Below are 11,342 nucleotides of genomic sequence, written 5' to 3'. Positions count from 1 at the left end.
TACAACAAGAAAGAACAAACAATACAATAAGAAAGAACAAACAGTACAATAAAAAAGAACAAACAATACAATAAGAAAGAACAAACAATACAATAAGAATGAACAAACAATATGAGCGCGTCGTTTTGGGTACAACCAGAGCTGCCTGGTAACCTACCAATGATGTCTTGGCCTAGTGGTTAAGACTGATGGCCTGTGTACAATAGATCTCAGGTTCGAATACCCCGTCCCCATTTGTAATTTATATTGCTCTTGTGGCTCATTTGCAACAAAAAAAAAAAAGAAAAAAAAAGAGCTGCCTGGTACCCGGGTTCGCTAACAAGCAGTTAGCGATTGTTGAAAGAAGGCGGGAAAAAAATAGAGTTGAGCCACGCAACAACGAAAAGAGGAGAGAGAGAGAGTGAGAACGACGAAGACGAAGCAAACTTCAGCAATTACACACTTTCTTTCGCAATGGGAATCAAGGTTTGAACTTCAGTTGCTCTTTTTTCTCAAACTTAACCTAAATTTGCACCCTGAATTTCTATTTTGTTGTTAATTAATTTTTGTGAAAATCAAAATTAGGGTTTAACGAAGCTACTAGCGGATAATGCACCGAAATGCATGAAAGAGCAGAAATTCGAGAGCTATTTCAATCGAAAAATCGCCATTGATGCTAGCATGAGCATCTATCAATTCCTTGTCTGTTCCTTTTTTTCCTTCTAATTTTGCTTCCTATTTTTCAATTTAGGGTTTTATTGAAGTTAACAGTTTTTGTTTAAATATTGTTTATGTTTAATTTTGTAGATTGTGGTCGGAAGAACTGGAACTGAGATGCTTACAAACGAGGCCGGCGAAGTCACTAGGTATTGCAATTATATTGCAAGCATTGTTCTTTTAGTTTTATTGACTATATAATTTTCATTAGTCTTAACTACAAGTTTGATGAGTGTGCGTGTGTGTTGGTGGGGGTGGGATGGTGGTATTTTCTGTATCTTGGCGTTATCGCGAATTATTATTTCGTGTCAAGGAGTACAAGTTGTGGTATTTTATTTGTAAGTGGTTTGTGTCAATTATGCCAAAATTCCACACAATTCACTTAAAGTAAATATACTCGGCCTAAAACATAGCTTCTCCGTGTTGATTGTATGTATCAGGTATTGCTTGCTTAAAGAATTGTCCTTTTGCTGATCGCTGTTTGCAAATACTCGCCTCCGTTTTACTACTTTGCAACAAAATTGGACCTGTTAAATGAAATATTTGATATAGTAAATTACTCTATTGAAAAACTTATAGCTCAAAATCTCCCCTTTAGTGTTTTTTCGAACTATGTTGAAATTAGATGAGAGTCCATTCTAATTATTGGTTCATAATTTGATTTGTATGTATCAGGGATTGCGTGCTTTTTTTTTTGTTGTTTTGTATTTTTTCTTCATTGGTGATTTCGTAAATAATCTGTGCGTTCTATGATTCTGCTCCCAGTCACTTACAGGGAATGTTTTCGCGAACCATTAGGCTTCTTGAAGCTGGAATAAAGCCTGTGTAAGTTCTAGTTCCCAAAATTTTGCTCTTTTTGGGTATGTTTCAGCTACAACATCATTAGGAACATAGTCATGAAGAAATGAATCATTGACTGAAAATGTGCTCTGAATATCAGTTGTTTTTGTAACGGATTTTACTTTTTTATGCTGTCTCTTGAGGTATTTGATTGCATTTGCTTCTTCATATCTGCTTAACTTTTATCAGGATAATTTTCTGTCTTTATTCCTTGTTTACTAAGTGGATTGTGGAAGTAATTTCTTTGACAACCCCCCAAATCCCGAATCATTGTACAACACAACTTTCTCTTGTGCTAAATGGCTTTAACTGTTAATATGATCATTGATCATATTTTTTTTGATCTGATTCAAGTGAACATCTTTCCTTCTAGCTATGTCTTTGACGGGCCGCCACCTGATTTGAAGAAAAGAGAACTTGCAAAACGGTATGGGTGGTCTTTACTTGTCATTTGAACTGATCCCAACAAGTGATTATATTGATTTAATTGAACTTTGCGTGATAGTTATGCCAAACGAGCAGATGCCACTGAGGATTTGACAGAGGCAATTGAGGTATATTGATGCTAAGTCTTACCTCGTCAAATTAAAATGTCTCAAATAAAAGAAGTGCAGCAAATTGCCTATATTTTCCCTGCCCAGCTTGTACATTGCTTCTCTAACCAAAAAAGGCTGCTTTAATATCTGCTGCAGAAAGGTGATAAAGAAAGCATTGAGAAGTTCAGTAAACGGACCGTGAAGGTGAGTCTCTTTCAGTGTTTGAAGATTGAGCTGGGGAAGCTGCATATAATTTTGGTAGAAGGGATCAAATTGCATGTCTTTTTGGTTTATTTTTAAAGGATGTTATAAATAAATCAGCAGTCTTTGGATCATGTCCTGTTTTTGGTTTTTGTGGTGGTTCAGCAACTGCCAAAATTTTATTGTATCAAGACTTTCCCAGGATTATTGGAAAATACATGGACAGTAATCTGAAGAGTTTAACAAGGCTTTTCCCCATGTTAACTGGTTTTGTTTGTTTCCATCTCCTCCTCAACTGTATGATTTTTCAGTGTCTGGATTAGACAACTGAAACCATATGAGGTGTCATTTTGGCTGTAACATTTGTTTGTTTTAATATTGATGTGATCCTTCCTGTTGGCCTTCGGTAGAAAACAAAGATGTTGAGCAAATGATCACCCAGGACAAATCAAAAGATTAAGACATATCTTTGATTATCGTGTCCTAGTTCGAAGTATCATTTGTACGAATAAGAATCCCTTTCATTACAGGATTATTTCTTAATTTTCTTTACATATGTGCAACTTAAACAAAAGCCCTTCTTACCAGAAATGAGTAATTCGTAGTAGTTGATTAGCTTGAATAAATACTGCTCGGGAGCCCAAATTTTTAGTTTGTAAATGGTGGGCGGATTAACAGGGTTTATTGTATTCTTGGTTGTTCTGGAAATATCATCCTGTCTTGATTTTTATGTCTTCCCTTTCTGCCGTGCTTTAAATAGGGTCTGCTCTTTGACGTTGCAGGTGACAAAACAACATAACGATGACTGCAAAAAGCTACTAGGATTAATGGGAGTACCTGTAGTTGAGGTGATTCTTTTTGGTTGATCTTGCCTTTTGTTTTAGTTTTGTTCTTCTGTATTGTGTAGGCATGATTTTCTTGCATTGCAGGCTCCTTCTGAAGCAGAGGCACAGTGCGCTGCGCTTTGCAAATCAGGAAAAGTATGCAATCTAGCCACATTATGAAATGAACTTCCCCACTCCCTCTAAGTGGTTGTATACTTGTATCTGAATAAAGAGAAGCATTGAATCTGCCCTTGCCTCTCCAGGTTTATGCTGTGGCTTCTGAAGATATGGACTCCTTAACCTTTGGAGCTCCTAAGTTTCTCCGCCATTTAATGGATCCAAGCTCAAAGAAAATCCCAGTCATGGAATTTGAGATGACGAAGGTGGGAGACAAGTTAACTGTTGGTGTTTCTTTTAAGATGTAAGGATAACTCCTATATTTATGCGTTAGCTCTGCTTCAGGTGTTGGAGGAGCTGAATCTTACAATGGATCAATTCATTGACTTGTGCATTCTTTCTGGCTGTGATTATTGTGAGAGTATCAAAGGTAACAAGAGATGCTTTTGTATTCATTAATTCATTATTATGGTGATGTTGTCTTGTTTTATAATGGACTAAAGGAAATATATGAGTCTTGTGCACTTGTATAAGTTGTATAAGGAGATATGTGACTCTTGTGTAGTCTTCATTAAGGATTAATTTTTTTCATAAAGGTTACTAAGTTGACACCCTAATAAAATTGAATTGTCTGGCCATCTCAACTCCTTCATTTTTTAGAAGGGGAATTTCCTAAACTGGGAGTTGTTTATCTTGTAGTATTATGGAGTCCATTATTCGTTTAAATTTGCCCGATGAGAGGAGTTTGGTTATCCGTTGATGGCGGTGAGTTTTATTTCACTTTTTTCTATAACCATCTACAAAGAGACACCAAAACACATCTTTTTCCGTTGTCCTTTTAGAGAGCTTATATCCTGAAGTGCATCAAAACATTTGCATGGGCATTTTGAAGAAATTCAGTGCTAACAGTACGCTTCAGGTCTGGAGAGTGTTGTTGCCTGAAGTGTGTTGTGTATGGATGATGATGACGAGTAATGAGATTCCAGTGTGGGCGTGTGGTGGCTTCCTTCAATGGAATCAGCTGTTTAGTGTGGTGAGTTTGTGTGTCTCGAATGATCCTGTTGCCATTATGGGGCTTTTGCTAAGAATAAGGCGTGGAAGAAGTTGTGGCTGTCAGCTCCCCTCCTGTAAATTGGTAATTTGGTTGGAAAGAAATAACATGATCTTTGGAAATAGGGCTTTACTTCTTTTTTTTAATGGGAAATACTAGTGTATCTACTACTATCTAAGGCCTAAGGCCACTGTTGTTTCTGGGAGGTATTCTACGAAAAAATTAATTGTTCATAATTATAAATTGTGAGTCATACCAATGAGACAAGGATACAGGGCAAGATGAAAGTGTAACATATAATTCTATTTCTTAGAATAAGTTGAGTTTTGTATATAGTTTGACTATATACATCTGGTTCATAAGAATATAATGTTGCGATAGCCAAAAGGAATATCATGTTGTGCATGTTGCTTTGAGATCTGTGTTCATTGCTTCATAAGAGAAAACACATGTTTAGAATTCTTCTGGGATAATGGGGCATGGAGCTATATTCGAAATCAGCATGGCAGCGATTTTTCTCTTTTGATGGATGTATGTGGAATTTTTTTTGAGCAAATATGTTTTCTCTCTCTCACACACTCTTTTTTGGTAAAGAATGTTTCTTTCCTAGTTGCTTTTCTCATTATGTAGTAGTAATAAATCCAACCTCCAGGTATTGGTGGACTGACTGCATTGAAGCTCATCCGTCAACACGAATCTATCGAGAATATACTCGAGAACATGAATAAAGAGAGGTACTTCTGGATCCGGAGCCTAAAATGTTAATTATCTTTATTCTTATTATTCTTATTCTTATTACTTCGTATTCGTTATTCTTCTTCTTCTTCTTCTTCTTCTTATTATTTATTTTTTATTTTTTATAACAATAAAAACATTTGCACAAAGTTGGATGGGAGCCTAGCAACTAACTGAGCCCCAACACTTTTATTATTGTTATTTTTATTATTATCTAACTAGATTTAACAATTTTTTTATCATTATTATTGTCATTTTAGTTGTTTAGACCTTGATTTAAGAATTATGTAAAGTTTATTTGTTCTGAACTCCTGATGTCTGGTCCTGTTGGTGAATATAGGGTGGCTATGTCCTTATCTTGCTTACTTCTATATCACTCTGATAACTGAAAAGCAACCTTTGAAAATATAGGAATTAATACGGGGACATTATAGAGAAAACACATCTAGTAAAGCTTTTGACTTTGTCAGGGAGTTATTTGTTTTCCTTTTCTTCTCATCCTTGTTTTTTTTATGGATCTTTGATGCTTCCAAGCTATATATGCTGGAACATGGTTGACGTGGTTACTAATCCCACTAAGACCCTTTCTGTAGAGTACTTTGCATGAAAAATATGAACCGGTAGGAGTCCACAAATAGGATTGAATTACCTTGTGTTATTCATATTTACTCCGTATGAACTATTAATGTGATTGTAGTTGGTATTTTCTTGTTCATGATTTATTCTGGCGATTCTTTATATTTAGATGCTTACCTTTTGTGCTTTGTGCAGGTACCAAATACCTGATAATTGGCCGTATCAAGAGGCCAGATGCTTATTCAAAGAGCCTCACGTGTATCCTGGAAGCGAGGAACCAGAGCTCAAGTGGAGCTCTCCTGATGAGGAGGTTCAATGTCGCTTTTTTAATTTTTATTTTACCTCTTTAATTAAAAAGTTGTGTGATAACATTGTCATTTTCTGTTTAGGGTTTGGTGAACTTTTTAGTGAAGGAGAATGGTTTTAATATTGATAGAGTAACAAAGGTAATATTTGCCTTCAGGAGTTTACATATTTTCTAGTTAATTATGCTTCATCCGGAGTAACTGGTATTAGATGAATTCCTCAAACTATTCTCTTTTTTTCAGGCGATAGAAAAAATTAAGGCAGCTAAGAGCAAGTCATCCCAGGGACGGTAAGTAATTCATTTAACTCAAGTTTGTGTAAATTCTACATTGATCTCTCATCTCCTTATGGGCTTAGTGCTGTTTTATGTGCTTGCAGGCTGGAGGCATTCTTTAAGCCAACTGTGACTGGTTCTGTTCCCATCAAAAGGAAGGTATGTCTGCAATCTGCATTAAGTCATGAAGTACCTAAAAGGCTAAAAGTATAGAACATGCACGAGTATGTTTTCGGCTTTCTATCCAAACATTAAGATAATTAGCAGACATAAACCATCAAATTCCATACATGCATCCAACAGTAGTATGAATATCTGATTGCTAAAGCTTGGTTTGTGTTATTTCATACTGCTCTCTTCAAAAGTAAGAAATCCTTTTGATTTGCTGCATCAAGTACATTGGATATGTATAACTGGGCTTATTTAGCTTCAGTAAATTAAAAGCAATCTATGTACTTTAATCGTGCGCAAATAGATCTTGCACTTCTCTTTACTTTCCCCTAGTGGATTATTGGATATTAGAAAATGATAGATGTAAATTAGGTCATTGGTGACTGCCTTACCTCTATGCAAACAATATTTATTAACACTTGAAAACACCAATTATAACCTAGTATAATGACAAGTAAAAGGTATGGTCCACAAGGAATGAGGTCATGTTTCTCCACTAATGTCATTCACTAGCTAACTTTTTAGTGTTCTTGAAAGCTAAGTAAGCTAATCAATCAAGAAAAGCGGGATTTAATCAATAAAAGGACTCATAATTCAATTTTAGGCAAGGTCAAACGAAGCACGGCAAGTCATTAGTTGAGGGTAGACCCCAATTCGTCTCCCAACGCAAGTCAATTCTAGAGTGACCTAATATGGATTTTCATCCTACGCACAATCACCTATAGGTAAAGTCCAAGCATAAACCAAATAATAGTTAACTCAAGTCACAATCCCTTATATTCATGTACCCCAAGGTCAATGATACACACAAGTTATCAACTTATAACCACAAAATTTTAGTGGACCTGAAGTGCAATGAGTTAATCTCTAAACCCCATAGGCCCTAGCACGAAACTACTCCATGAACATAAAACAAGAAATTTAAATAATTTAACGACTAATAACATGAATCCAACACTAATGTAAGATTAATCCAACCAATTAAAGAATGAATCATTAAGCTAGCATAAATAATTAATCTAATCGAAGCAATAAAGCAACAAAAGAAGAGAGAAAGTAAGAAATGCTCATTCAATTCAAGTAGTAACCCCTTGAATAGAACTCCCTATTTCTCTTTGATTTTTCTGACTTCTCTCTCTAAACTAAGCTACAGAGGCTAACCCTCCCTTAAAACCCTAAAACTAGTATAAAATAAAAGTTTCCTCAAATAAATGAGGCTTGAGGGTATTTATACAACCCTTAATTAAAGAGATTAAAAAATGAAAACTAAACTTAAGCTAATAGTAAAGGCATTAGAAGGTAAAAAAAAGGAAAGAATTAAAATGGAATAAAAAGGGGGAAAAGAAATAAAACAAAACAAAACAAAAACAAGTCAGACCGTCCATCCCTCTTAGGCATCTTCGCTGCATCATTTTTGGTTTATCATCAATCATCATCAACGAATTCAATCGACCGCCCAATTCACTACTCATCATCATCATCAAATTATAGCCGTCACGTTGTTTGCTGCGGCTGTTTCCATGGGCAAAGTTGCAAATGCGGTGGAAGAGCACAGCCGTGCCTAGGAGAAGTCGTGGGCTCTGGATTGGAAATCCTTCTTCTGCCCCAAATTTATAACGTGGACGCAGCTTGAAGAAGCCGCGGGCCTGGTGGTGCTGGGACTACTGCTACAGTGAGGCTGCTCGTGGTGAAGTAGGTGAAGGTGGCTGCTTGTGGAATTGTGAGGAGGTGGTGCTTGTTGGGTTGCTCACTTGTACGGTGTTGAGGGAGATGATGGTAGTTGTTGGCAGTGTGAATGTATGGTTCTGCCTGGGAGTTGGTGTGGCAGAGCAGGTTGGTGGGCAGGTGGGATGTTGCGTTGGTGGTGAGTGGTTAGTGTTGCTGGGACAGTGAAGAGGTGGCTGTGGTGAGCTGCGTGGGAGGAGGGTGGTGTATGTTAGGCTAAGAGTAGTGTAGGTTAAACGTAACTATACGTTGCTCGCCAATTCGAGGAGCTTCGACTTTCTTGTCTCGAACTTTGAGCCTTTGTTTGAACCTCGAACGCTCACCTACTTAGAACCATAACACGAGAGGAGAATCAGGGCGTAGAATTAAAAATAAAATGAAAAGATATACTCCCGTAGTAAAATTAAGAGGGACTAAAAAGGAAATAGAAAGAAAATTAAATACGAAAATTAAACTAATTAAAACGAAGGAAGTAAATAAATTAAGAAATTGAGATTTAAAAACTAATAAAAATCACTAATTAAACCAATTAAGCTACAAAACACAAAACGGAGAATTAAAGGTTAAAATAGATTAAGTAATGGAAAGTTACCTAGAAAATAAGCTACATACTACCCCTAGGAGTGACATAAATATCACTCATCAAGCGGCTTGTCGGAGGGGGGGAGGGGGGTGGGGTTAACTTGCATGCATGAGATGGTGTTTGCCTGCTTGAAGAAAATTAAAGCTAGAATAAATTTTAACAGTTTAATGTTTGAAACTGATAGTATTGCAACAAGAATTACATATTTTGTTTCCTTGTTTGTGCATTTATCAAATTATATCATCTGCCAAACTTCAAGGTAACAAATAGAAACAAGGGAGGAAAATTGATGGCAAAAAAAAAACAGATCAGAACCTTCAACTATCATCCGTTTGATGTCTATGTAATCAGGAGCTATAATGTTGTATGGTGATTGACAGGGGACCAAATGCATGCTTGGCTCTTTCAAACAAGGAAATATGCCTAAAATCCGTTCTTCACCAGCTTTTAGTCATTGCCAGACTGAAATACATGTGGGCTTTAGCCTGCACTGTGAATTTTTGGGCTCCAAGCACTTGTCTTCGTCGTTTCCAGTTCTTTTCTTTGGCGTATGAAAGCTGACTTCCCTGGTGAACATTCAGAACATAAATTGTGTTTATTCTTCTGATAGCAGATCCTTGAAAAACTTAACTGCAATGAGTACACGAAACTTTGTCGTACTTTGAACTCTGTGGTAACAAGAGAACAATTAGAATACACAATTTTGAATGCAAGGACATGAGTTGTTCCACAGTATTCCAAAGAAGCGCACAGGGTTTCTTTTCATTCTTTGTCGAGTTGAGCCAGAGGGCCATATGTTAACCAATATGGGGATAAATGATAGGCAGTCTGGTTCCAAGGGTTGCGCTGGTTTGCATATTGGTTATGTGCTTATATGATAGAAATATGAACTTAGTCAGATTTTTGGCCAAACTGGTTATTGGCAAGTATGTAGGGTGGTGCCAATTTCACATATCTACCCCTTTCACCTCTTATACAGTGTTAGTCAATTTGAATTTTCAGACAAGGATTAGGAATGGGTATGGATCTTAGTGTCTAACATGGATTTTTTCAGCATATTCTGCCAGTTGCCCTAATTCTAGTTTCTAACTTGAAACGCCCTTCCCCTTACAGATCTTGTCATCCTGGTCATTGAAGGTTGGACCTATTTTAGGTTGAAATGGATTCTTGTTCCTCTAGGCTCTAAATCCGTTATTTTCTGAATGTCGAAAGTGATTAAATCCTTGGACTTCTCCTTGTAAATTTTAGGTATAACTCTTCCGGTTGATTGGCGCTGTCCTCTATCCTTGTTAGATGAAATGTGCTAGGTGCTATGTCATAGACTCATAGGCATAACGAAACACGTGTTTTTTTTTCCATACACTTGGAAATCTTTCTGCTGTATTCACTAAAGCCTTTTCCCTGTGCAATTTAAGGTTCAATGATGTGTTTTTTGAGTTTTTACCAGTGTTGAAGTAAATTACTTATGTGTAGCTTTGTGCCGCAACAGGAAAAGGTGGATGCTACCTCAAAGGATACATCAAACAAAAAGCAGAAGGCTGGTAGTAGAAAGAAGTAGAGACCAACTGTAACACTACCAAGTACCAAGACATTCTTTGGTGTAAGTTGGAAATCTTTCAATGAATTTAGTTTCTAATTCAGAACTCTAGTTTCTGTACAGATCTTTCCCTGTCGAGGTCATTAAACTCTATTACATCCTCATGACCGGATACTAGTTTTGTTTGGTGTGTAGAAAGTTGCTCATGACTAGACATGATTTTTGTGCCAATTCAATGAGTAGATGTTTTTTCATGTATTCTTAACCCCGCCCTCTCGCCCAGAAATGAAGAAAAATCAAGCGCATATCTTTGTCAGTATTAGTATCTCGTTGTCTATGTTGTTGGGAGGCTTTGTTCTGACCAGAAATTATGACTTGCGAATGTATCTGTGAATGGATTCTAATTTTTGTTATCTGCATCTCATTTTTTTTATACAGGTGGGTGGTGTTCCTTTTGAGATCCACATGTTTCCGGGTGTTAGTTATTACTCAAGGACTGAAATTAGGAGGATTACCTGCAAATGTATGATGAACAATTGACGTGCAAATGAGTATGCAGTTACCTTTCCTTTTGCTTCATTTTCGTGTAAGCTCTATTAGCATAACAGTTAATATCATGTTGGATTTTCATCTTTATGTATTGTACTCGGAATTGGTCGCTGTTTTCGTTATTTCTAGTATAAGAGATCTTGAGCGCAGGGAATAATTAATCTAACGGCTGGAAATTAAGCGGTATAAACCATACAAAAAACAAACTTCTTTAAATTAAGCGGCAAATATTTGGCTGTAGAATTTCAATTTGCATGAAATTTTGATGTTTCGATCTTTTTTAATTGTAGTATAGACATATAGTAGAGCGATTTCCTTCAATATTGTGTAAAGAACGTCAAATTTCCAAAATGCGCCACTTTTTAACTTAATTCCCACCATACCGTTCACGTCAGCATTAAAACCGGTCTTTTTTTTCTTCAACCAAGCGACACTAAACCGCTATCTCAGGTAGCGGTTGACTTAAGAGATAGCGGTTTATAATCACGTACTATTTATAAATGGTAAAAAAAAAAAAAACCGCATCAGCTAGGGGTCGAAACCACGACCTTCTGTTTAGGAAACAAGCGCTCTATCCACTGAGCTACAAACACTAATGTTGATAAGTTAAATTTGGAAATG

General features: G+C 36.5%; 1 protein-coding gene across 3 annotated transcripts; it reads left to right on the top strand.

Moving 5' to 3' along the window:
• The first annotated feature begins 296 nt into the window (after positions 1 to 296).
• On the top strand, positions 297 to 10,857 carry LOC110791391 (flap endonuclease 1). 3 transcript variants are annotated; one of them, XR_008930886.1, is made up of 19 exons: positions 297 to 465; positions 565 to 681; positions 787 to 845; positions 1,462 to 1,521; positions 1,910 to 1,963; positions 2,042 to 2,090; positions 2,229 to 2,276; positions 3,056 to 3,121; positions 3,203 to 3,253; positions 3,361 to 3,480; positions 3,560 to 3,644; positions 4,918 to 4,999; positions 5,772 to 5,886; positions 5,966 to 6,022; positions 6,125 to 6,171; positions 6,261 to 6,315; positions 9,016 to 9,204; positions 10,125 to 10,235; positions 10,611 to 10,857. XR_008930886.1 is itself a non-coding variant. In XM_021996133.2 (19 exons), the coding sequence occupies exons 1-18, from the start codon at positions 454 to 456 to the stop codon at positions 10,191 to 10,193; spliced, it is 1,314 nt and encodes a 437-aa protein (XP_021851825.1). In that variant the 5' UTR covers positions 297 to 453; the 3' UTR covers positions 10,194 to 10,235; positions 10,611 to 10,857. The 3 variants fall into 3 exon arrangements, 2 of the variants coding, with proteins under 2 accessions (XP_021851825.1, XP_021851827.1); XM_021996133.2 differs by having other exon boundaries at positions 9,016 to 9,183; XM_021996135.2 differs by lacking the exon at positions 9,016 to 9,204 and having other exon boundaries at positions 303 to 465.
• Positions 10,858 to 11,342: the final 485 nt, after the last annotated feature.

This window comes from Spinacia oleracea, chromosome 3 (assembly GCF_020520425.1).
Source record: "Spinacia oleracea cultivar Varoflay chromosome 3, BTI_SOV_V1, whole genome shotgun sequence".
Lineage (NCBI taxonomy): Eukaryota > Viridiplantae > Streptophyta > Magnoliopsida > Caryophyllales > Amaranthaceae > Spinacia > Spinacia oleracea.
The sequence above is the reverse complement of the archived record's forward strand: the minus strand, read 5'-3'. Positions and strand labels throughout refer to the sequence as shown.